General features: G+C 35.6%; 2 protein-coding genes across 2 annotated transcripts; one reads left to right on the plus strand and one right to left on the minus strand.

The window, feature by feature from the left end:
* The first annotated feature begins 125 nt into the window (after nt 1-125).
* On the plus strand, nt 126-26,432 carry LOC136817358 (nucleolar and coiled-body phosphoprotein 1-like). Its single transcript, XM_067073698.1, has 15 exons — nt 126-242; nt 9,605-9,723; nt 9,876-10,028; nt 10,366-10,513; nt 10,830-11,036; nt 14,652-15,862; nt 16,300-16,413; nt 16,731-16,800; nt 21,212-21,435; nt 22,567-22,653; nt 23,653-23,816; nt 24,205-24,365; nt 25,130-25,281; nt 25,681-25,858; nt 26,367-26,432. Exons 2-14 carry the CDS (start codon nt 9,646-9,648, stop codon nt 25,822-25,824), a joined length of 2,913 nt encoding a protein of 970 aa, XP_066929799.1. The 5' UTR covers nt 126-242; nt 9,605-9,645; the 3' UTR covers nt 25,825-25,858; nt 26,367-26,432.
* On the minus strand, nt 18,062-22,589 carry LOC136817360 (uncharacterized). The gene is made up of 3 exons (XM_067073699.1): nt 22,557-22,589; nt 18,854-19,076; nt 18,062-18,664 (listed from the first exon to the last, which is right to left on the minus strand). The coding sequence occupies exons 1-3, from the start codon at nt 22,587-22,589 to the stop codon at nt 18,138-18,140; spliced, it is 783 nt and encodes a 260-aa protein (XP_066929800.1). The 3' UTR covers nt 18,062-18,137.
* Nucleotides 26,433-26,586: the final 154 nt, after the last annotated feature.

A 26,586-nucleotide genomic window follows, 5' to 3' on the forward strand; every position in this document is an offset into this window, starting at 1 on the left:
CGCGCGAAGAAGAAGCAGTCGTTTTCAGCAAGATAATCTTATTCTTTATAACAAACGATAATAAGCAGATAAGATGAAACATTGCAGGTGTAGCATTAGCTAATTACAATTCGATCTATTACGTCGCAGTGTAATCAGGCTGGATCCAACTGGTGAAAACGAAATATTCCATTCCACCTGCATTCTACATTAGATTTAATAATTTTTATCACACACCAACCATCAGACCACAGTCATATTTGGTAAGTATATTAATTTACTGCAATTCTTCATTAATGCTCTAGGGGGGGGGGGGGTTGTAATTGAACCTGTTTGTTCCCTCATTGCTCATCCAGGCTGGAAATGGTGCACAGTACGCCAAATATATTTGGAGTGAGGCAGTAATTACTTTTGGCATATTGGCGTATGGAGCGGATATAAAGTAAGATATTGGCGTAGGCATTTCAAGACGAGAGAAGCACCCCCATTTTAACGCCTGATTTCATGACGCCAGGTTTAAGCCACTCCATCGACCGCCATATAACAGTGTAGACCTAAAGCTCTAAAACAGCATCTAATAACATGAAAACCAGAATATGATTCTTCAATGGGAATCAAAACTATAAAGTGCACTTACAAACATCAATTTGTCAGATCTAACAAAATTAATAACCGCACTGTCATCATTGACAATAAAATAAACTATTTTCTGTCAAGAGCCTTGTAAACATTCCAACAACTTCCATCGAAATGATCTATCACAGCTCAGTCTACCATTTTTAGCGCGGTCCGAGGATTGAGCCGAGAACGCTCCGCGAACTCCTGCGCGGGTGAAAACTTCAATCTGTCAATCATTTTCTCAAGCGAAGAGTACGCGAAGCGATTCTAGCTTTACGATAGTGCCGCGGGACATCAATGGATAGTATTCAATCATCATTATCCCTTTATTTTCATTCCTAGAACTTTTGCAAAAAAAAGGAAAAATAGAAAAGTTGTATTTTTTACTGCTCTATTCACATACTGAATTTGAAAGATCTTCTATGTGGCGTTTTTTTGCAAACTTCAAAAAACTGATTTTTGTCCCGTCTTTGCGGGACTTTGGCTTAAGTGCTTGAGTGCAGCATAAGGTACAAAGTCCAAACATGCGTTTCCCGTAATTTTTGTATGAAGATTTAGGTCTATACTGTATAAGGACGTAGAGCGTAAATAGAATATAAAGCTTATGAGCAACTTTTAGGGGTGAGAAAGCAAATATCCCTGGACCCGTTTAGGGTATGATATGAAATGATATGATATATATTTCTTTTTTTTCAGATCTATTTACATTTAAAAAATCCTAAGCGAAAAACAACCCTAAGAGGCTTTCGAGTTCGAAAGGATATATGGAGTGATAATGTACAAGAGATACTAACTAGAGAAAAGAAAAAACAACAAAAGATAATACAACAACAGGAGATACAATACGAAAATATTTACACTTGGTTTGTGGATGATAATAAACGTGGTTGAATAAGACACTAGATGGTGCTTACAGCACCTTAACACCCCCCCCCCTCTGCAATTTCGCTCTTCCGCAAGCAGAACTTTTTTTGGCGTAGACCTCAGTTTTAACAAATAACAATTCGGTATGGACTTTGCATTATTTCCACACTGGTTGCTCATCAATCCTGAATCACAACTGCAATAGACCTTTTTTCAAAGAGGCCCACCCTGTTGAATGTTGAATAATTATGTAGTCCAGCAGAAAAACAATGATAAAACTATGCATAATTATTACAATATGCATGATACAGTAATTATGCATGGCTCTATCATTGTTTTTATGGCTGGACTACATAATTATTCAACAGTCGAGGATTATGCCCTAAATAAGAGATATACTCTATTTAAGAGAAGGTCTCTTAAGTAGGAGATTTCTTTCTCTTAACTAGGAGACTTTTCTTTCTTTGTTAATTTTTGGCCTTCCCATCATTTTCGCAAGTTTTGAACTTCATAGATCGACTCAGCACGTTTTTTTCTCCCTTCTAGCAAAATTTGGTTGAGTTCTGCTTTTGTTTTGTGGACCTAGGATGGTTAGGGTCTATCAATCTAAAGGCCGATCTACATCATGAGAATTTTGTGAAAAGTAATAATATAGATCAGGCCATATTTAAGAAACGCGTTTAAGCGCGGTCAAAACGCGGGTCAAACAGAAAGTGAGTCGCTCTTGTCTCTCCTAAATAAGGGGGGTTTGAGAAAAAATGCGTTTTGAAGGTCGAGGGTGTTTCTTCATTATTTTAAAAATTACGTCAACACATGCAAATGAGGCTATTTATGGTTTTTCGAAGTTTGAAAAAGAATGAAAAGGTATTTTATTTTGGTTTTTGGGTCATTGGAATCACGGAAACGTGATCTTTCACGTGATCTTATTTTCATATTGCGCAAATAGTCTGCTCTGAAGTAAATTTGTGAAATGTACAGAATTCTCCTAGTTTAGGTAACGTTCTCTTAAATAAGAGACTGTAAATCTCCTAAATAAGGTAATCCTCTAACTTGGGTATTCTCTTATTTAGGGCATAATCCTTGACTGTTCAACAGAACGTCCTCTTTGAAAAAAGAATCTTACTCACGCATGGCAGACATCCTCATATCCCCCCTCTTCTGTTTTTCCAATTCCCTTCTCTCTATCTCCTTTTCTATTTTCTGACCTTCTGAGACTTGTTTTCTGATTCTTCTAACTTTTCTATGAATTTGATACTTCAAATTCAAACTGTCTCCAAATATCGACCCGACCGGGATTCGAACCCACCAAATGAAAGAATCTCTGATCAGAAACCCAGCGCGCTATCCGTTGAGCCACACTCGCACAGCAGAATTCAAAATTTGTAAATACTTAGAATGACAAAAAGGACGGGGGTAATGTTATTATAATATGGGTAAAAGTACCCCTTTTTTAACCTGACTGAAATTCGAGCCGTTACTAGCAACCCTGCAGGGCCCAAGGCTCAGAGTATGCACCCGGCACAGTGACAAGCCGTTACTAGCAACCCTGACCCTACCTAACTGATAATAACAGAACCCCCGTCTAATCGAATTTTGAAAATGCGGGTCAAAAAGTAGGATGAGGATGTCTGCCGTGAGTAAAATTCTTGAAAAAAGGTCTATTTAGGTGTGGGATTCTGGGGGATTCAATCAAAAAAGTTTGTTTTTAACAAATTGTTACTAACCATACTAAGCTTAAACTCCTATATATCAGGATTAGAAACTAGGCTAGTCTTACCTCTTTTATCTTTCCCTTTACAACAATACAATGCTGACAAGTTGACACAACACATTGACAAGTAATCCCTGAGACAAGTTTGCATCAATCAAAATCTGCACTGCAACAAAAATGAAAGTGGTCTCTTCTACCGATTGCTTCCGGGCTTCCCGGCGCTCCTTTGCAGCTGTTTATCATATTTCCACCAATGAGATTGCCACATTTCAAACAGCCCTTCTTTTTTGGCACCCCTGGCCTCTCCCAAGTGCAAATGCACAACAAGTGACTGTAAAACCCCACCCTTCATATACCGTCAACTGCTCTATAAGTTGGGACTATCTAACAAAACATGGGACGGCAATTCGGCCACTATTTCACCGAAGCTCCAAAGTCATTTGATTTGTGTTAATGAACTGCGCATCAAAAAATACACGATTTCTCTTTCACACTGAGTAGTCTTTTAAATCGCATTATGAAAAAAAAACCCTAGTGGAACAGCGCGAATGTCTGGAAGGAAGAAGACCGAATTAGTGGCAAAACAAGGGAGCGTTTGATGTCACCCGCGCGGCAAATTACACACTCGCTATTTGTTAATCCCAACAGGCGATAGGCGGTTAGGGAAATCGGGTAGTAACTTGTATCAGGCAGCACTGCATAGATGGCCATCGAAAAATTGTTCTGTTTGTGTAACACACCCGCATCATATTTTATGCTGATGAATTGAATGCTATAACGTATAGGTTTTTTCTCTAGCTATTTAAACAAAACAAATAACACTGATTAATTAGATTGAAACTACGGGGGAGAACAGCGTTATTTTAGCTATACTTCACAAGAACACAGCAGATACAAGCTCCCTGATCAGAAGAAGAAATTGGCTTTCTGACACGATTTTCAAATATATATTTGGAAGAGGGCAAACTTAACAGCTTTAAAAGACCAAATACAGAATAAGATAAACAGACTTATTGAATTTGAATCAACCGCAACATCAATAAACACTTTATGGTTTCAATTCAAAGACATTCTTCAGACAGCTCAAGATGCACATGTTCCAACAAAAATGTCATCTTCAAGATACACCCAACCTTGGTTCAATAGAGATTGTAAACGTGCTACCCGAAAGAAAAAAAGACGTTACCGAGTATACAAACGTACAAAACTTGATAAGGACTATGATAAATACATTCTTGCAGCAAAGGAAGCTAGAAAGACATGCGACAACGCCTACAAACAATTACATCCGAGACAAAGTACCAGCGATAAAAGAACACTAAAAGATTCTTCTCCTTTATAAAAGCAAAAAAGACAAACATTGTTGGAGTCAGTCCGCTGCTAGACAATAACGGGCAAATTCAAACAGAAGATCTTAGCATTGCAGAGACACTGAATAAACAGTTTTCTAGTGTTTTCTCTGTCGATGATGGAATATCACCCGAAATTAACGATCCACAAGGCCCTCCAATTGGAAAAATTACCTTTACCAAAAATGGCATCACCAAACTCTTAAAAGACCTTGATCCAAATAAAGCGAGCGGACCAGATGGAATATCAACAAGGATCTTAAAAGAATGTGCTGACGAGATTTCAGACTTTCTCGTCTTATTGTTTACAGCATCATTACACCAAGGAAAAGTTCCCAATGATTGGAAACAAGCTAATATCACCCCGCTATACAAAGGTGGAAACAAAAATCGTTCAAAGCCTGAGAACTATCGACCCGTTAGTTTGACTTCTACAACTTGTAAAATCATGGAACACATCATACATAGTCATGTAATGTCTCATTTTGACCGAACAAAGATACTCTCCAATAGCCAGCATGGATTCAGAAAACATAGATCTTGTGAAACCCAACTGATCCAAACAGTTCATGACATTGCTAAAGCAATTAATGACAAAGAACAAATCGATTCCATCTTACTTGATTTTAGCAAGGCCTTTGACAAGGTTGGGCACAGGAAACTCATACTGAAATTGAAACATTACGGTATAAACGGTGACATTCTAAACTGGATATCAGACTTTCTCCATGATAGAACTCAATGTGTCGTTGTTCCAGGAACTTCATCTAAACATTCAGCAGTCATTTCAGGTGTCCCCCAAGGTACCGTTCTCGGCCCTCTCCTGTTTCTCGCCTATATCAATGATATGCCATTAGAAACGAATTCAAAACTTGCTTTATTCCCTGACAATTCTTACCTATACCGGAAGATAATGTCATCCAAAGACGCAGAACAACTGCAAAATGATTTAAATAAACTCGTTGTTTGGGAGCAGAAATGGTCAATGGAATTTCATCCAGAAAAGTGCAAGCTGTTGAGTATAACAAACAAACGTAAGATCATCAACGCTGATTATCAAATCCATGGACAAGAGATTGAGAAAGTTGATAAAGCGAAATACCTAGGTGTGACATTGCAAAAAGATCTGTTGTGGAATACACATGTATCAAATATCTGTGCAAAAGCAAACAATACCAGGTTCTTCCTACAGCGAAATCTTGTCAAGAGTAACCCAGAAATGCGGCTTAAATGCTTTAAAATCTTCGTAAGACCAACATTAGAGTATGCATCAACTGTTTGGGACCCAGCTGGAAATGAAACTTTAAAAGCTAAAATTGAAATGGTTCAGAGAAAGAGTTTGCGCTGGATCTACAGCTCGTGGCAACAGACTGTAAGCCCAACAATGTTAAGAAGAAAAGCTGACCTTGAAACTCTAGACGAACGTAGATGCAGAGCTCGGGTAAAAATGCTACACGAATTATATCATTCAACAAAACAAGTAAATAGAGAAATGATACCAATAAAGCAAACATGTGCTAATACAAAGTTTAACCCTATCCAAAGCAGGATAAAGATATACGCAAACTCTTTTACACCAAATACGGTGGGGCTCTGGAACAAATTACCTACAAAATTGACAAACATAAAAGACCTGGATGTTTTTAAGAAGAATGGATAAAATATCAATTAGCGATTTTTAATCCTATTAAAATATTCAAAATTTTAAACATTATCTTATTTATTTTTACCCACAATTGCGAATATAAACCTTTGTCAAGCTCTAACAAATTCACAACTCACTTCAGCTTTTCTCAACTTCTCGAGTTTACTTTCCTTCGACTAACTATCAATGCCAGATTGCACCCTTTCCAATATACTGAGCCACGGAGGTAATGTTTTTAGATTAGTGGCTAATATTTTTATCTAGATCTTTATATGTACATAATAAATTGATTTTTACTATTTATTACTCATTATTTTATTATTTCTATATTTTATATATCATAAATTTAGGCTACATTCTTAATATTTTTCATTTTATTAATCATATTTTTTGTTACATTGGCGAGAATAACTTTGTATAAAGATTTTGCTAATCAAATAATAAAAATAGAAATAGAAATAGAAATCAAAAACCTGGAAATCTTTCCTCAGCTGGCCGGCCGCATGTATTTTTAACAACCGCTGCAATGCAAACAGAACAATTTTTCGATGGCCATCATAGCCATCAAATGCCTGATCAACCAAAGCAGCAAAATTTCAAAACAAATGTAACAATGCAAGAACTATGCTCACAGCTCTACTCTACCATTTTAGAATCTCATATTATATTTGCCATGTGAGTAGTTTTGGCGTGTTACTTTAATTCTGGTTCTTGATTTTTCTAAAAGTTGGAAACATGCCGCATGACTTGTCTGTATAGAGCTTTTTCTTTTAATCCACCATCTTAGATTTTTTGCATGCATATGTAAAGGTCGCAAATTTGCTGTGTTGAGATTTCATAGGAAATATTGTTATTTTTTATCTATTGATGAACTATTGGGACAAAACACTTCTGTGTTTTGCTGGACGTTATGCCTCTAATCAAAATTTAATAGGTCCATTTTTGACAGTTTCAAAAATAGATTTTCTTATCAATGAACCTTGCATGTCTTTTAATCTAGTGGACCAGAATGGACCACATTTGATTAATGACCATTGAACTTTAATTTTATCCTTCCCTTTCTAATGAAAAAGGTTTGATTCTTTAAAAAGTTATAGAACTGATAGTTTTTAAAATTAGTCAGCCCTGCTGGCTCTTCAAATCAGTTCGATGATTTTTTTTATCTGACAATGATTTGGATAAAAGTTTTAATTCCATTTTCGGATTATTTTCGGGAAACAATTTATCGGGATTACTTAGCACGGGAAAATAACTTTTTCCTATAGTAAGATAAGATGTGATGAGAAAAAGCACTTATACCGGGTGCGCCAGAAAAAAGTATACAAGTTTGTCGAGATATTGTAGGCTTTATGATGAGAATTTTTATTGGATTCTTTTTTCATTGTATAGGGGAAAACCTAACTTACTTTTTGGTATATAAAACTTCAAAATCGGTTCAGTCAATCAAGGGTTATGATAAAAAAACTGAAAATCTTGACTTACCCAAAAATTCAAAATTCATTAAAAACAGTGAACAAAATTTGAATGTACAATTACCGCACTATTATCAAAGGTATTTCGATAAAATGTCATTTTCTAAGCATTTTTTTTGGTAAAATGTTGGTCTTTAAGCTTTCCTCGACTCATTGGATATTAAAATAATTCAAATTAAGCCTCAAAACTAAAATCAGGGCGTCGAAGTATCGATATGGTGGCATTTTGAAAGTTTCACTTGAAAATTGGATGTTTTTTTAGTTTTTAGCTATTTAGCAAGAATTTTCGAATTTTTATGGAAATTTTTACTTTCTTAGCAAAGTCTGAGCTACAGCGACCTTAAATCAACCATTTTACAGTTACCAATTGACAATTTTATTCATTTATGGCTATTTAACTGTTTAAGTGATAATAAACAGAGAGAAAATTTTGTTCCTTGTTTCTAATGAATTTTGAATTTTTGGGTAAGTCGAAATTTTCAATTTTTTTAGCATAACTTTTGATTAACTGAACCTATTTTAAAGTTTTATATACCAAAATTTAAGTTAGATTTTCCCCTATACAATGAAAAAAGAATCAAATAAGAATTCTCATCCTAAAGCCTACAATATCTCGACAAACTTGTATACTTTTTTCTGGCGCACCCGGTACTGAAAAGGGAAGTATTTAATAAGAAGAAAAAGAGAATATTTGAAGCATTTTTTTATTCTCTTCGAATAATGAGGGTGTCTACAGTAAGTAGTGTAGACCATTCTATCTGGGTTTCAATTGTACATGAAAGGAGCATAACCAACAACAACATTAACACCAACATGTGAGTCTGGGGGTACCTAGAGGCAGGGTATGTACTGCCCTTAAGGATGCATTTTTGGAACCTGTAGGGGTAGGTAAAATCAGAAACTTAAATGTTAGTCACATAAAGGGTACAAATAATTTCAAATTTTTACCCCTAGAATAATCTGGAAATTTGGTCAAATTTTTCTTTTTACTTCTTTTTAGTTCCGCTAAGGGTCGAAGTTTGGGAGGCACATACCTTTCAACTCGCATGCTAGTATCCTCTGGGCATACCAGAGATGTCAGAAATGCCAAAGAATGATGAAATGATTTCATTTTAATTTTCTAAGGCGAGATAAATTTGCTCTACCAACTGATTAAGACGGATTCCACTTTGCGCCAATCATTTTTCGTTCTGAACATTTCAAGCAAATGGATGCGCTCTTCAAAGCTGGCCAGATTTTATCAAAACTTGATCTTTTATTTGTACTTCATCTTCTAAGCCTTTTGGGCTGACTTTCCAGCGCAGCTGGTTTTTTTATTTTAAATATGAGATCTTTGTATTGGATATTTATAAAATATAAATTATCTTTCTTTCAGGGGGGGGGGGTCAGTACTAAAATGTCGGACATACATGAGTACTAAAAGGATTTTCAAGAATTTCTTGCATACCACCACCCCATTTTAGAGAAGTGGTATTTTAGTACCCATGTACTAAAATTATCTTGAGCAATTTAACATAGATACCACCCATTTTTTGCCTTTTTACGGGTTTAAATTTACCAAAATGGGGTCATTGTTACAAACCTAGTCGAATTTAGCGCATCAATCTGCAAAATAATATAATTTTATTACTAAACTGTGCTAAACTGTACATAAAAATATTTTTAAAAAATATTTAAAAAATCGGAAAAATTCTGAAAGATTTCTGAAGATTTTTTCGAAAATTCCTGAAAAAAAAAATCAAATTTTTTCCAAATTTTTTCCAAAATTGTTAAAAAAATGCTCCATTTTGGCTGATTTTAGAACAAAATACTAAGATTTTTCAACTATTTCTTTAAGGGACCACCCTTTTTGGTATTTTAGTACACATGGTACTAAAACTATTTTTGTGCTTTTTTGCAGTACCACCACGTCACTAAATGTCATGATGTTTGAGATTTTAGTACCGACCCCTCCTGTTTCTTTCAGGTAGTTTAGTGCTAGTCAACGAAAACCAAAACTAAAAAACGATGAGTAAAGAGGTCACTGATTCAACTGAGGAAGAATTTTATGAAGTCGACAAAATTATCGATTCTAAAATTGATGAAGTAAGCACAATATTAGTTTATATATACTTTGTCCAAAATGTTCATAATTTACTTTTTGCGTCATCTGAAATCTTCTGTAGCTTTGACTGTTAATAATGAAATAGCCTTTGTAAACATCACTATTTTTAGCCTTTCTCGTGATTCATTTTTAGGCAACTGGCAGATATAGATATTTGATAAGATGGAAAGGGTTTTCACCAGAATATGATACTTGGGAACCCAAAGAAAACTTGAGTTTGTGTTTGGATCTTCTTGAAAAATTCAAAGAAGATAAAAAAGAGAAGAAGAGATTACTCAAAAATAAGGTATATATTTTTCATATTTTCAGCATAATACGAGTTGTAATTTTTTTAATTTTACAAGACTTTTTGGGCTTAGTTCGAATATTATTGGTCATGCGAGACTAGTGTCTTTAGTACTTGGCAAAATTAAAGGCGGGGCTAATTCGAAATCTTGGTAATTTTTAGTAGAATTTTTTTCTTTTTATTGTTCTTCCATTGATTGCTGTTTTATAATTGGCAATTATAGTGTGTATCAAGCATGGGCCTCCAAGAAAGAAGTTTAATCAATACAATAACAACTTACGCCTTTTGTAATCTGAAATCCATAAATTTGAATCCATGCTAACTTTTTTCCTTCTAGAAAAAATCATTTCCACCACCGATCCAGATTAAACCAGAACCGACATCAGATAGAAAGTCTTCAACTTCATCTTCGAGTGGCAATGAATCTGAAGATGGTAATGAGGAAAGTGGGACTAAAAAGAATAAATTGGATCCTAACCTTGAAGGTATGTTTAACTTAGCAAAAATGTTGCTAGCAAGTTGATCTTTTTTCTAAGCACTTGAAAGTCTGTTAAATAGTGATATTGAATCAACTGTTTTTCAAAGGCCTCAAATTATTTCAAAAATCTGAAGCATAGATGCGTATTTATTCATTTTGTTTATGAACAGACTATCTGGACAATCCAAAATTAGGGACATTTTACACTTTCTTAGAAAATTTCACCGTCACTTATTTTTCACACATTTGTAATTATTTTGCTGGTTGGCCGATGCTTTTAAAAGAAACCTAAATAATTAACATACTATTCTAATTTTGTAAAGGGTTGACTAGAAAACAGAAGCGTCAGTATTTGGAAGTATTGGAGCGTTCGAAGACGGACGTCATTTCACCGACATCGAGTACTTCTTCTCCTGGACCCTTATCCAATCGGAATGAAACTGAGTCATCAGATTCTGATACGCTTTCTCAACTCAAGAAGAAACACAAAAAGAAGAAAATGGTCATCGATTCTGAACCCGATGAAGAGGGTAAGCTTGTGTTACATAGAAACAATCCCCCCTTTTGACATACTAAGTAATATTTTGCCAAAAGATTTAAGGTGCATGAAATTTTGATTTTAACACGCTGATTTTTGTAAGAATACCCATGCATCGCACAGTTCTAATTTAATTCTAATTTTAATGATTAAATTTAATTCGCATGAAAATAATCATATCCGGAATTTTGCCAAATTTAACCAATGACGTCAGAGGAACGAGAGCCCCGAAATCTCCCTATTACCTCACTCACGCCAGCCTACGAACTAATCAAAACTCCTTCTCGCTGAATATGCAGCTCTGTTAATTAGTCTTCAAAGACAAGTAAAAGTTTAACATTTGTCTCGTCATATCAAATACAGTTAAAGAAAATAACGCGATTGAAAATAAGTCTTGCATGTTTTTGTCTGCAAACAAAGACAACACAACAAAAAAGTAACAAGCGTGTTGGTTTTGAACGAGGAAACAGTACCAAAATTAAAAGCATACGTACATGCACGTACATTACCAGCCGAACGAGTTATCGTTCTAAAAGACTGCATTAGTGTTATGGAATTGAAAGTATCCATGAAAATTCAACCTGCTATATTCCCAAAAGTTCACAAAGTCGTACAAGTTGCGAATGCACCTGCTGAAAGAGTAACGACCTTGAGAGGAAACAATTTTTCAAAAATTAATTCTTTCACATGCGGTCGACCTGATGTATCAACGGTGACTCAAAATTTTGAAGAAGAAGCAAATTTGTCAGCAGGAAAGATCATGACCATGAATATAAACTCTATTTTGGAAAGCTCGACCAAGCATCTCCCTGCCATAACCTCAAACATTAAGGTTGCCCGAATTGCTGTTATTAAAATAGAAAGCATGGCGATTTTGAAGGAAATCACATTTATGGAATTAAAATCTCAGGAAAAGAGGTAACAAAAACTGGACGATCGCCTGCGTTACTTGAAACCCGAACAAAAACCAACGATCAACAACAAAGTCCGTAAAAACCGTAAAGTCGCGGTAAGAAGTCAAAAACATGGCTCATTACAAAAAGATGTTCGTTTCTCGTATGCCGGAAAAACCTCACAAGATTGGCGTAGCAAAAACAACAAAATGGTTTTGACATCCGTCTTCGTTCAGGGAGGACTGAAATCTACGAAGACTATAGTTCCTGTTTCTTTGGAGGAGTGCAAAGAGTCATCCTCAACCAACATTGCAGTTAACAAGCCATACAAACGCGTCAACAAGCAGCCCGCAAACGAACAAAAGCAAACAATTTATGAGAACGGTCACCACTTTGAATGTACCGAAGAGCTCTGGGATTAATTCCCAAAGAGCCCTAACAAAAAACATGATTTTGAATAAAAAATAACAAAAAAACCTCCCAATTATAAAATATTTATTTTGTTGTGTGACTGAACCTTCCTGTGTTATTAGGACGGGATTTATGCTGGCGATAAAAGTCCTTTTTCAGTTCCTCGTTTTTCAAAATCATGAAAGTTATAAATTATAAAAAGATTGAAAGTTTTTGTATGTTGAAAATCATAAAACATTCGCATACAAATCGATTAAGACAGCTAATAAACCCGGGACAAGACCTCGATCTTAAACAGCAGTTTTCGAATGGACTCGAAATTTGACCCTTAAAGTGCAGAGAAAATTTAGTCAAATTTGAGTAAATTTGGGGTGAACAATCGACCCTTACGATATAGGTCAAAACATGCGACAGTCGAATTCTAAACCTTTTTACGATGGCTCTGAGGGAGAATTTCCTCTCCATTTCAAATTCTCTTTTCCTTTCAAAACAAACAATAGGTTCTATTGTTTAACAAAAGGAGAAGTGAATTTCAAAAGGAGAATTATTTTCACCTTTTGTCAAAAGGAAAATTTTTTTCACTTCACCTTTTGTCAAAAGGAGAATTTTTTTCACCTTTTGTCAAAACTCAAAAGGACAATTATTTTCATCTTTTGTCAAAAGGAGAATTATTTTCACCTTTTGTCAAATGGAGAATTATTTTCACCTTTTGTCAAAAGGAGAATTATTTTCACCTTTTGTCAAAAGGACAATTGTTTTCACCTTTTCTCAGAAGGAGAATTTTTTTCACCTTTTGTCAAAATGAGATAATTCTTTTATCGCCTGGATTTGGATTTTTAGACTAGTCGTCATGCATTTTAACCTTGAATTTTAACCTTAACCTTAATCGTGAGTTGATGAGGAAAAGCTTAGTATTTCCCGTTGTCTTCGGACCATCTTTAATCTGGTGTTTGTACGTTAAACCATGCGGGCCGCGCAACTTATGTAGAAAACAATTTCCTTCAAATTCTACATAGGAGATTCACTTCTATCATTCGGCTTTACTTCATTTTTCCCTCCTCACTCTAAATGCGGTCCGTTTTGTTTCTGGGAAATCTAATAAAGGTTATCATGTCATGGCCTGTCTATTAGCTAGTACTGTTCATATTCAACACGAATGATTGTCCACACACGTGTGCATTCCCTTAGAATTCCCATTTCCATTTTGTCAAAAGGTGAAGTGAAAACAATTCACCTTTTGTGTTAAATTCAAAAGGAGAAAAAAATTCACCTTTTGATGAAAAGGAGAAAAAAATTCTCCTTTTGAAATTCACTTCTCCTTTTGTTAAACAATAGAACCTATTGTTTGTTTTGAAAGGAAAAGAGAATTTGAAATGGAGAGGAAATTCTCCCTCAGAGCCATCGTACCTTTTCATGTATTTAAGCGATCGAGAAAGTGCACCCCGCTGTCTTAAAAAATCAATTTTTATGTCAAAGTTTCACAACCTCATTTGAGGCGATTTCTAATTGATATACAGTACTGACTTATTCTATTTTTTGACGTTCATGGTCTGTCAATGATGTCAATGATGTGAGTTTCTGATTTCACATAATGCGCATTGCTTGTTAAGGATTCTTGACTAGTGAGAAAAGGTGAGAATCAATTTTCAGAATTAAAAACTAAAAGTAAAATAGGTATCGGATCCTAGGTATCGGATCCTAGGTATCTAGCTTATCAAAGATGAAAGTTTTAGAATTTTGAACTTTGTTTCAAAGAAAAGTATTGTAACAATCGGCACGATGTAAACATATTTGGAATGACAGATTCTTATCAACGCTTTTTAGAGGGAAATTTGAAACTGAATTTACCTTCATTTACTTCAATCTATCTTCTTTTTCAAAAATACACAAACACACAAAGAAAAACATGTTACAAAAACATGTGTTTTAAACAAACAGGTTCTAGATATGAGCATTTGATTTTGGTTAAAAAAGAAAACAGAAAAGTTCGTGATGATTTCAGGTTCTACTTTCGAGTTGTACTACTTTTTAGAAATTGTTGAGTAGTTTTTTAATCAGAAGTCAGCAGGTGATAAGAGTAAAACTACAGTAAAATCTTTTTGATCTTGTTTTGTACTCATGGCTCGCACATTCCCAATCGGTCATTTGATTTTCGAGCAATTTTTCACAAAAGGTAAAACCTCTCATTAATCCTCCACCTTGCGGCAAATATAACATGTCACAAACGAGGATCGTTTTTCCACGTTGCTCTGTTGTGTTGTGACTTTATTTAGTTGTCAACTAATCTAAATTTCTTTTTGCAGGCAGTAAAGATGAGAGTTCTCAACCCATGGAAATCGACGAACCTGGCCCTTCGAAAATGAAAAAGAAAAAACCCAGTGAAATCTTGGATAATTTGTTACGACCTGACAACGAAAATGCTTCAGAAGCCTCGAAAAGGAAGTCAGAAGCGTCGAAAAAGAACCCGGAGGCCTCAAAAACAACAGAAAAACCCTCGAAAACAAAACCTTCCGAAAAAGACAATGGTTCTTCTTCATACAAACCGCTTTTCTCACAACTTCAAGAACAAACAGAGCCAATTGAAGGATCTCCGACCTCAAGTCAGACTAAGAAGAAAAGTTTGAAGAAAGTACCAGGAAATATTCAATACGAAGAGCAACAGTCAGATAGCAACTCTAATAATTCACCTTTAGCTTCGCCCTTGGGTATCAGCCGTAAACAAAACGCAAGCAAAATAAATGAAAAGATAAAAAATTTACAACAAGTTGTACGAGATAAAAGAGTTGCTGGTGGCAACTTAACATCCAAACCACCTCTGAACAAACAACTTTCTGTTGATTCAGCTAAACAAAGTATATCCCAACCGACTCCTACTCCTCTTTCTCAAACGTCAGCTCCCGCACCTAAAACAAGTGCTAATAACATTCTGAATGTACTTTCGGGTATGCAACTTGGTAGCAAAAGCACGTCTTCAACACAAAAACCATCCACTGAAAATGCTACAACTTCCACTAAGCAACCGGTTCATCGATCAAACAGCCTGCCTTCTACCAATACGGTTGCTCCAACGGAAAACACATCCAAAACTTCTACTCAGAATAATAAAAAAACAACAGATAAAATCCCTTCAGCAAGCACCCAGAAAAAAAGTAAAAATAAAAAACTTTCTTTACAAGAGTATCAGGCGAAAAAGCAACATGGTAGCTCCAGTAACGACGAAGGAGGGATGATGTTCGAATTCACAAGGCTTCCTAGTTCATCGTCTTTATCCAAAGCCTCTGGACCAATCAGAACTCAAAACTCTTCAGATAACGCAGTCATTATACCTCCTAAACCAGTCGAGCAACGACGTCCCAGTGCCAGTAAACCAACCCAACCGGCACCTCGAGTGCCAGCTCGTGAACAACTAGCTACAGGTGGTGACGTCATTGGAAATATTTTGGATGCAATCCAGCCCAATCAAATTGGAAGAACAGCAAACGCGACATCTTCTAATGTTTCCCAAAACGACGCGGTAAGGCTTAAAAGAATGAAAGATTTTCTAACCCTTTTTATGTTATCACTTTGATTAGCAGCTCAACTCTTCTATAAAATCATTTGATAACCTGATTTGTCAATTCTGGATCCCTTGTCAGTCAGTGTCAGTCGGATATTACGACTGTATTTTTTTGAGTCGTCATCAGTGGTGTAGCTTAACACGATTGGAAAAATACCGGCAGTACTTCAAAGGGCCCTAACTTTTGAAACAGAAATGTGTATTGCATTATTGCTTCTTTATTGCATTTTTGGAATCTATGTAAGATTTTGCGTTGATTGGTATACAATTTGAGAGCAAAACTGATGCTACAGGAGTCTGAAAAAGGCTTGCCAGTGAACGCGTCGAATGTCTCCTTAAAGCATTTAATGGAATATTTCCTGTAACATTTTATGCATTTACTTCTCCCTTCACAGTCGTTATCAGAGGGTACAGAAGAAGACATTATTTTGGAAGACGTTGGTGGTGAAGACAGTGAACTTGACGGTGAATTTGATGACGACCTTGAAGAATGTTCCGGTGACGAAGATGTAAGTCGGGATACGTCGTGGTCGGGATACTTTTCAGTAGGGGTATGTCTTTTAGTCGGGGTACGTCTTCATCGGGATAAATTAAGGCATTCTTTTTATACATTTATGTGGGACAACTTTTTGTCACTTCCTTCAAATGCTTTCTCCATTCCCTACGTTTTTCTCCTCGACACATCACACTTTTGGCTTTTATTCAAATTCAATTTTTGGAAATTTACAAAATGTGATTTTACACTGATTTTACATAGACACTTTATATTTAAACAACAAAAATATAACTTTGTAGCATATATTATTAATGAAATTTCTGATTTCAGTTTTTCGAAGCAACACCTTACACTAACCACTTGTCATTACCTGCTGCAAACGCACTACCCATCGATCTGCGTAAGTTTATTTCATTTTTGTCATAAAGGTCGCAATATTATCAAATTTGTCCCTATTTTACTCTGTTTCAAACTTTTTCCTTAATGTATAAGTGCTTCGAAAACTTTCGTAAATTTGATAATCTGGGATATTTTTTAAAAAATGGGGGGAGGGGTGTTGCATGGAGTTCACCACTGAGGATTCTCGTACTGACGTATATTTGTAATCACAAGGATTCAAACTAAAAACTAAATAGATACAAAGATCCAAAATTAGTTTATATGAAAAAACAAAAATGAATAAATTCTAAGACTAAGTCTATATCATCCAAAGTCTAGAGTCTATGAGACTAGGGTATCATACACATTAAAGTAACAAGAGGAAACATATTGCATAGTAAATAATAAATAATGCTTACCAGCTTGCCAGAGTAAAAGAACTGTGAAAATGAGAATCCAAAATGTCAAAATGATTTGAAGACTATGATTGGTTGACTTATGTTTACATTATTTGAGATTTATGTTATGTGAGAAAATGACTAAGTCCTGAGGTGTTGACTCTCTGATTGCTACATGTCAACTGAACTCAAAATAAAAGTGGACAAGCTGCCATATTTATAGAAAATCTAAACCAAGTTAGCCATAAATACTAAAATTATGAAAAATAGCTTGGAAAATGTAAATATGATGAACCAAGTTGGCTATCAAACAAAATTTGATATAAACTAGAAAATACAGAATAAATTATCATAAATTATGCAGAAAACCTGGTTTTCACTGAAAATACTGAAAAATGCACTTAAAAGAAACCAGAATAGACAAAAATCAAATGGAAGAGACCCAGGATAAAATGAGATTAAACTTGAGATTTTGATAAATTTTTCAGTTCAATACAGTTCAATATTGGTCAAATTACAGGGGGGGGGCTTTTAACGAAATTTGGGTGAAGTTTAATTTAACAAGGCTTGAAATAACGATTTCAAGTGGGTCGGACAAAATGTCTGATCAGGGTTGCTTTAGCTTGAAAATTATGATTTTTGGGTCGGAGATGAAGCTATTTGGGTCGGACAATGTCCGATTTCCGACCGTTTATTCGAGCCCTGTTTAAAAAGCAATGCGGAATAAAAACATGGCTTCAACAAAAGAGGTGCCCTAAGCCATTATTCAAAATTAAAATTGAATTGTCCTCAACTTCAACTATAGTTTAAACTTAGTTCCCACTTGCACTCCTTAATTTTTTTCACCCCCTCCCTCATTATTCATCGCAAGAATTGTTGCACGACTCTGTCGACAACTCTCCAACAAACTCCGACTCTCGACGAGCCCTGCCCAGTAAAGTATATCGATTGATTTGAGTTCTCAACGCACGTAAAACAACCAAGTACCATACTTATTATAAGGATTTTTCGATTTATAATCGTCACATTCAGGTCTGTTCTCTTCCACTGAGAAATGACTAATACCATTAACAAATGTTATCATTGCATACAATCTTCTATCGGTAGGTCTCCCCCCTGGCTTCACTTTGGAACATGCTTCAATTCTTGTCTTTGAGTTGTCGTTAGAGAAATAGGACAGTGCGCTGCATGAGCTTGATGGGGTGTTCCCCGTCCCCATCGCGTAATTGAACCATGTGCTACCCGATGACGTTAAACTGCTAAATTTGAAATGATTGGTCCGCCCATGGATTGGTTTAAAACAAAAGACTCTAAACTCATTGAAACTGATTGACGTTCTTAGTGTTGCGTATGTGCTTCCACTTAGTAGATAGTTCTGTGTTTGTGCCGTGTGGAGTTTGTTGAAGTCATTGGAAAGGACTGATGATAAAGTGTAGCCTGCAATGTTTGAGGATGTTAAGTAAATCCGACCAATCTTTAACCAACCACCTGCAAAATGAGAGAATTCAAGCTTTTGTAAACTGGAAAGTCTCATTCAGGCATTGACTAGACCAAAATGAAAATTTACCCTTTTTCGGAAAAGACAAAAAGTTACAAAGAAAGATTCTTCATACGATGATAGCGTGTATTTTCAGAAATTACAATAAAAACTTTCGTGAGTGAATCCATACAACTAACCTCCATCCGTGGTCATATCACACCATACTTGAACAGCTTGTGAAGAGATTCTGATCCAATAAAGACCGTCCGTTGATGAGGGGTTGGTGGTCTTAATTTGTTTGCATGACGTGGCTGGATTTGCCGGTGATGAGCCGCTTGGTGCCGCTGTGGTAGTGGTGGTCGTTGTTGTGGTCGTCGTTGGAGGAGGTGGAGGATTAAATATTTGGACAGGTTCTTCTTCCTATGGAATTATTTGAAGTATGATTATAGAAACGATATTGAGGTAAGGTTGAGCAAATTCTTCAGAGGGACATTGCGTACATATAATTATTTGAAATTCTTACAAACACTTTTCATTCTTCTAACGTCGAGCTACTGAAACTTTCTCGATCTTTCTCGAATAAGTAAGTAAATTTTTAGAATTTTTCAAAATATGAATTTGTGTAGATAAAAACGAAAAAAAAAACAAAAAAAAAACGCTCATCAATAGCCCCCAAACAGTACCAAGTCGCAGAAAGTATTCATGATCAATGAATAGAGCGTGTAATTTGTTATTATTTTTTGTGGAAGTGGTTTACCTTTATGAAACCATTGAGCACCTCCGATAAAAGAAATGTTCTCAAAATTTAAAAAGAGGAGGTTGCACCGCCTGAAACGAGCTTAGTATTAGTATGGGTTAATCACCTTCATTCGTTGGAACAACTCCAGATTGTTAGATCCAACATTGAGCGTACATCTTGTTTGTGAACAAAAACACTTGTTACTCTCCCCATTGTAAACAATGAACTCAAAATCGCTTCTTTTACAATACAAAGCACATTCGATTTTCGATCGGTAGCCAGCAGATTCGTAATCAAATGTTGAGGTACACACCGGAATGTCTTTGAAGTCCAATTTTTCAAAATGATTGAAACATCCTTTGATTTGTTCCAAATCTGAAATTAGTACTAGTAGCCCTACGATAAAAATTTCCACCAAAAATAATACGGCCACACAGTACGTTGTTGTGATTTGTTTCACCAAAAATTTCTCACTCTCTGGATGGATAAAGGAGTGATATCTGGTTTTATTTTAGTGTTGCAATGGCTCCCAATTCATCTATACTAACACTTACTTTATGTATAAAGCTTCTCTTCTAGTGTTTGAATATTTATTGCATTGACCTGTTAAAATAAATCGCAAATAAATCCAAATTGACTTCTCCAAAAACAAAACCGATTGAATCCAATCTAAAGTGGCGATAAGGAATGAAAATATATGGAAATCATAAATAGGTGTAAACTGGTAGAGATATTTCAAGAAAAATGTTGTTTCTAACAAATTTGCATGTATAACATGCTTTGAAGGACTCCTTTACGAAAACCCTTAAATTGATTTTATGCCATATTATGCTGACACAAAAACCAAAACCTTTCTTATAGTCAGCTCAAGATGTGAATCTCTTCGGAAATGACAAAGGATGTTCCATTATTTTCTAAAGAAGGTCAACATCTAGATCCGCCATTTCCGAAAAAAAATCTGTTCTTACAATGTTTAGCAAAAATGTTGGTTGCCTCCCTCGATTCCAGAAATGTTTGATATTAAAAATGTCCCCTATCCTGAGTCAATGGTTTTGTTCGAAGATGTCACTATAAGTTTTTTTCCATTTTCAATTAACTCACTTCTTTTTTAACACTTGATTATGTCAAAAAGTTACGGTATGAAAGCTTTTAAATAGAAAACATTATTCTTGTTTCAATACTCACAATCCTCTTTCGAGGTAAAAAGGAGGAGAAAATTTCCTTAAAGGGACATAAAAGTACTGACGAAATTTGTAAACAAACCGTATGCAGCGGGATACAAAATCAAAACAAATGTCCACATGGCAAAATAAAAAATCAAATAATTTTGATCGTTTCAATTGTTTTTCAAGTTTGTTTTGGACACATTTTTAGGGATATAAAAGTACTGACGAAATTCGTAAACAAACCGTATGCAACGGGATACAAAATCAAAACAAATGTCACTTGTCAAAATCAAAAATCAAAACGAATATGGCTGATTTTGATTGTTTCAACTGTTTTACAAGTTTGTTTTAGACACGTGATTTTGATTGTTCTCTGTCTACCGGAAGGGCTAGATGGCGTGCTTTGCGCCGTCTAGCCTTTTATCAGAAATCTGTGTATATTCAAAAGCTAATTTTTAAAGTGAGCACTTCAAAGGGAAACAAAGACTTAATCAGTTAACCTTAACAGTAATCTCCTTTAAGTGGACAGCCACATGTGGTTTTAGTAAAATGAAAGGCTCTATCGCTAACGCCAGGCCAGAATTGTCAGCTCTAATTAGACCCTCGTTGGTAGCCGGGAGATACATTCTTTGTTTTTGCTTTCTTTTCAGCTGTGATCAACGAGTATATCTTGAAAGGAGAAGAACAATGTCTCATCCAAAGTTTCATCAAAGCAGAACTCATCAATGAGTATGTGGACGGTCAAGATACACTCCTCATGAAAGCTGTTATGGAATGTAACCCTGCAATGGTGCGAACCATCCTGGAGAAAGGAGCCAATCCGAACATTCCTTCTATTAATACTAAAACTCCATTACACATGGCTGTAGAGCTGGTAAGTTTGCTTGAAATGGTTTTCATTTGAGATATTTGAACCTCAATCGAATTGTTTGAATTAAAATGACTTGGCTTCTTTTGGATATGAAATCTTCTAGAAAACTTTTTTGCCCTTTGGATATCAAATTAACGAGATTTTACTGTGGCTATTAATTGGAAAGTCACCAGGGCATCGGACATTGTCCGACCCAATTGCTGAAATGTCCGACCCAAATCGATTCTAGTCGGACATCATGTCCGACCCGATTACTTTCGGTGCCTTCGAAAAATTTGATAGATGCGTTGTGAAATTTCCAAAAGAAATTGTAATTTACATAGAATTAGTAACTTCTTTATTTACACACAAAAACTCTCAAAGTTGCGATCATTAGTGTTAGATATTCATTTTGTGTGATGCTTTTTCTCAACAAATGAAAGCATGCTTCAAGTAAAAATCATTGGCTTCTGACCATTAATTGATATTTGTTTAGCTTCTTCGTGATCAATGTAAAATTCTATCAGTAGCTTGTATTAGAATCTTTGTCCTTTTATTTACCTGTACTACCCTTCTCTCACCCTGGGTTCGGTTGTTCAAATGTGGATATGCGACCGATTAGATAAACTTTTGATTAAATCTCGACTAACGCCGATTATCACAGGACAGTGGGTTGTTCGAAAAAAGAAAGTAGACCTAAATCTGGATTAAATCCCAATTAAAAAGGTCAAATTTTAATTTTGGTATGACCCAGGATTAGCGAGGATTTAGAAACTTCTTTCAACTTCACAAAAGTGTAGTCGCTGCATTCAAGTGTGAGAAATTCGAACAAAAAAGCTTTTCGAATGTTTTGGATACAATCGAAAAGTGACGTCAAGATTAAGATTTCTGAAAACTCAGGCAAAATGTTAGCGATCACCTCACCAAAAACCGGGATCTTTCATTAATTGTGTAGAATTAACGCGGGTGACGTCTAGTATAGGCGTGCAAAATGTCCACGATTTGTTAATCTGACGTTCGAACAATTGAAGATAATCGCCGGAATGAACTAATCAAAATCTAATCGCGATAAGGGCTAATCGGGATTTAATCTAATCGACTTTTGAACAACGGGGTCGTGAAGTCCTATTTTTATTTTACTTTACCTTTATGCAGCAACAGAAGAAGATTGTGAGCATGCTTTTACAGCAAGGTGCTCACTTGAATATGCAAACCAGGGATGGGAAATCTGCTCTCGATGTTGTAAGTTGAACCTCGAATATCTAATTATTACTAATTATCTAACGCTAAATTCGCGAAATTTAATCCTCGCGAAAATTAAGCTTTTTACGCTAAAAATTCTTTCAGCTAGAAACTCTCTTAAATGAGTCTCCATTACTCAAATGTCTCTATAATTCGAATAAATTTTCATTCCTCGTAGCCGTTCGAGTTATGGAGAATCTACTGTATTGACAATGGATCTTTTAATCAAAAGTGAAAATCTGAAAATCTGAAAAAATTTCCTCGCGAAAATTTACAGTCGAAGTTAGTCGCAAAAATAAGTCCCGCGAAAATTAAATTATTTCGCGAGGGAAGCCGTCTCGCGAAAATTAGTTGCCGCGAAAAAATTTATTCCCTTAAGGTACGATCTGTCTCCCGTATGACGACATTTTGTGTAAAAATTGTTTCCAAGGAAGCATCCAAAACTTCACCCTCGAGATCGTCTCATTGTTAAGTGAAACAGGAGTTTGGTACCACCTCACCTATCTGATCATTCTATTCCAATTATTTCCAATATCCTAAGTACTTCACGAGGTTTTGTAATTTATTGTATTTGCACCTTCAATCAAAGAACTAATAGATTCAATATATCATTTTTATGAACCTGATGATTGTACGAACACCGTAAAGCTTCGAGGAAAATAAAAATTGTTTTATGAATTTTCAAATTTTTGTTTTAATCCAATATGACATGGCACACTTTGACACTTTAAATATTTTATGCTGAGTTGGAAATATAACAGAAACTTAAGAGATATATCGTGTCTAAATAAAATGAAAACTAAATAAAATGTAAATTCGTTTGATTCACAGCTTCGCTCTATTTGAATCTCCTACTGTCGCTTTCGAAAAACACCTTTCCAATCTTTAATATAAAATTTTAAATGAGGAAAGAAAAATTATTGAAACTGTTACTCCTTCTTTACCCTCCCTAAAACAATGGCGATTAAACCCGTCAAAAAATTCACATTTCTCTCACAGGCCTGTAGCGTGGGAAGCATTGAGATTGTGCAATTATTACTGGTGCACGGCGCAGACGTCAAGCCGACCTTGGACACGCTGAAAAAGACGATCCGAACGAAATCAAGTCCTCCTGAACACCTCTTAAACATCATCGGCTCCACATTAAACTCACATTATGAAAAGTAAGAGTCACTCTTGAATTGCAGGTTGGGGCGGTCCGGGCGGATAGAGGTTAGGAAACTTAACACGTTCATCATGAGAAAGAGTATGTTTAAGAGCCAATAATTTTGACGGAGTTTGAGAATATCTTAAATGTTTATTGTTTTGAACAAAAGAGATATTGTTCAAAGTGCCCAATTCTGAGCCTTGGCTCATATATGTTTGTTTGTATGCGAGCAATTAGACGGGAGCCCTTCCTAGCTAGTTCACATCATTGGGCCCTAGTAAACTTGAACGCAACGTTTTCTCTAACAACGCGATTAGTGTATTCAGACTTAAATTAAACGTTGTCATGTCAACAAACAGCCTCTTTTTGAAAACTGACACGTATTCCATTTCTTTATGATGTAGACTTTCAGAGACAGTTCGGAAGATTTATTCCAATTTGATCACATCGACCAGAATGCAACTGGGAGCATGTCTTATGTCCACTCGTTGCATCTCACCCAAAGAATACGGTGGAACGCACACTTTCTATTTCGATCCATCAGAAATCAATGTCATTGACAAACGTGAGTGTATTCTTTTTAATACTTTATGTTAAAGGGACATAAAAGTACTGATGAAATTTGTAAACAAACCGTATGCAGCGGGATACAAAATCGAAACAAATGTCGCATGTCAAAATAAAAAATAAAAACAGACATGGCTGATTTTGATGTTTCGATTGTTTTCCAACTTTGGACACATGATTTTAATTGTTCTCTTTAATGACACGTGGTTCGCGCAATGTTTACATTTTACTACTTTTATGTCCCTTTAAAGAGGGTCGTCAGATAGTTTGAGATATTTTGCGTGTAGATTCATTCCGTGCTCCTAAGAAGAACCACTAAATATTTTATTTTCTAACATCACGTTTTGCTCATGACCATAAAAAGAATCTCCATGCAAAATATCTCAAATCAAACCTCTCAAATCAAACCTTTCAAATCATCGAACAGACACATAAAATGCATAGTTTATTAGGATTTGTAAATTCAAGGAATTGTTAAGGAAAATTCGAACCATAGAGGTTCCACATTTGGAATTCTCTGGTTTCTTATTACTCCAAACTCAAATTAATCAATTTCATATATACGTTTTCAGGTGGTTATGTATTTAATATGTTCAAATGCAGTGGTTCTTTATTTATAGTTTATTTAGGCCATAGTTTGAAAAGGATAACTACGCCGCTTGTTTAGATCTTACAGGAGTGCTCGAACTATCAAATGATGTTTGATTTTATGCCCCCCACCCCACAATATAGCAACTTTAACATGAACTTTTGGTATTCTAGATCAAAATGTTGTCATGGTTGCAATTCCTGTTATTTTCGAAAGAAATGGTCAAGTTAGGGTGGTTTTAGATCTAGAGAAGAATGGAGTGACGAATGTTATCCTGGGTCCTGAAGATATACCCCCAAAACTGGCTAGTATACCTGCTGTTGATGTAAGTTCTGGGTTCTCCGATTGGTCAGGTATTTCTGTGAAAGGGTTTTGCCGCTTTCCCTGGATCATTTAAGATTAGAGGAGCAATATTGAAGGTTTCTGTTGATAGTGATAACACTTTAAGTGGTCGTTTGATCTTAGACTCAAAGTGTATCTGTAAAATAGCGATTTCCCCATCGAAATTTATTTCTTGTTTTCCTTGATAGATAAAGATTGATTTGTACTTAATCGTCTTATCCGCAAAGATCTGTTAATTTTTTGGCATAATTGGAACTGCCACCAAACTTTGCACACAATTTCCAAACTCAGAAAAATATCAATTCTCTGAATAGCTTTTCGTATATTGCCTCGCAATGAAGTTGTTTTTGTCTTCTATTCTATATTCCTTTATTTCTTACAGTCTAGCAACCTGGTGCATATCCTTTTTCCCAATAAAGGTTACAACACGTTGCAGATTCTGACCGATGTTGAAAGTTCGTACAATATCCTTGTTTCGGTTTACGCGGTCACCTTTGGTAAAGCAAACGTCATAACACATTCTTGATGTTCGTAGAAATGAGAGAACGAAGCCTGGAAAGGTTAGTTTCTTCATTTTTCTTTGGCCACTGTTACTTTTTATCTTAGGCTGTATGGCGAGGCTAATTTAACACATTCAATTGCAAGGCTTTTCATCTGGAAATTGACCTAAGGGAAATTTAAACTCTCAGAAGTTGGTGTGAACTGCGTCTTAGTTCATTCATTGCTAGCATTTGATGCAGAACTTCACAACTAATCAAGATAGTATGGTCTAGATATTCCTTTGACTTGTGTGTTTACAAAAATCGGTTTTAGATTCAAGCCGTCTCAAGCTAAATTGCATCATAAGTTATATTCTCCGTTCTTATTTCTAAAAGTGTCCGCTCGTCAACCTTGCCTGCAAAGGAATGCATTTAGGAATTTTTCGTTGAAATCGAGGATGTTTCTCTTCTCATTAGAAAGCTTTCCGCGCTATCTGGCTGTTCTAATCGACCAATTCAGGGAATAATTTCATTTGGTCCTGCTACAATGTCTCACTGATTCGAATTTCTCATTTTTTCGTAATTCCAGATTCTAGATTTGTCTTCTGATTGGAGTGGAAACAGCACCGAGAAAAAGGTTATTGTTTTGCTGCGTGTTAATAACAAAGGAAAATATTAGGGGTTGGTTTCCCCCGAAAAGATTCCGGTTTCGCTTAAAGATACCTCTCCATTCAACCCTCCCTCGTTTTTAAACTTAGGTACCATTATGATTTTTACCCTTTTTTGCCACACCCATCTTTTGTAAATTT

The sequence above is a fragment of the Clytia hemisphaerica genome, unplaced genomic scaffold (genome assembly GCF_902728285.1).
Source record: "Clytia hemisphaerica strain Z4C2 unplaced genomic scaffold, Clytia hemisphaerica genome assembly, whole genome shotgun sequence".
Taxonomy (NCBI): Eukaryota; Metazoa; Cnidaria; class Hydrozoa; order Leptothecata; family Clytiidae; genus Clytia; species Clytia hemisphaerica.

Excerpts from the sequence above, each read along its gene's own strand:
- LOC136817360 (XM_067073699.1), bottom strand. The coding sequence starts at position 22,589 with ATGCTCACAATCTTCTTCTGTTGCTGCATAAAG. Across the intron at positions 19,077-22,556 it reads TCTTCTGTTGCTGCATAAAG|GAAGAAGAACCTGTCCAAAT; the intron begins GTAAAGTAAAAT and ends ATAATTCCATAG. Across the intron at positions 18,665-18,853 it reads TGATATGACCACGGATGGAG|GTGGTTGGTTAAAGATTGGT; the intron begins GTTAGTTGTATG and ends CTCATTTTGCAG.
- LOC136817358 (XM_067073698.1), top strand. The coding sequence starts at position 9,646 with ATGAGTAAAGAGGTCACTGATTCAACTGAGGAAGAATTTTATGAAGTC. Across the intron at positions 21,436-22,566 it reads TACACATGGCTGTAGAGCTG|CAACAGAAGAAGATTGTGAG; the intron begins GTAAGTTTGCTT and ends ACCTTTATGCAG. Across the intron at positions 25,282-25,680 it reads CTAGTATACCTGCTGTTGAT|TCTAGCAACCTGGTGCATAT; the intron begins GTAAGTTCTGGG and ends TATTTCTTACAG.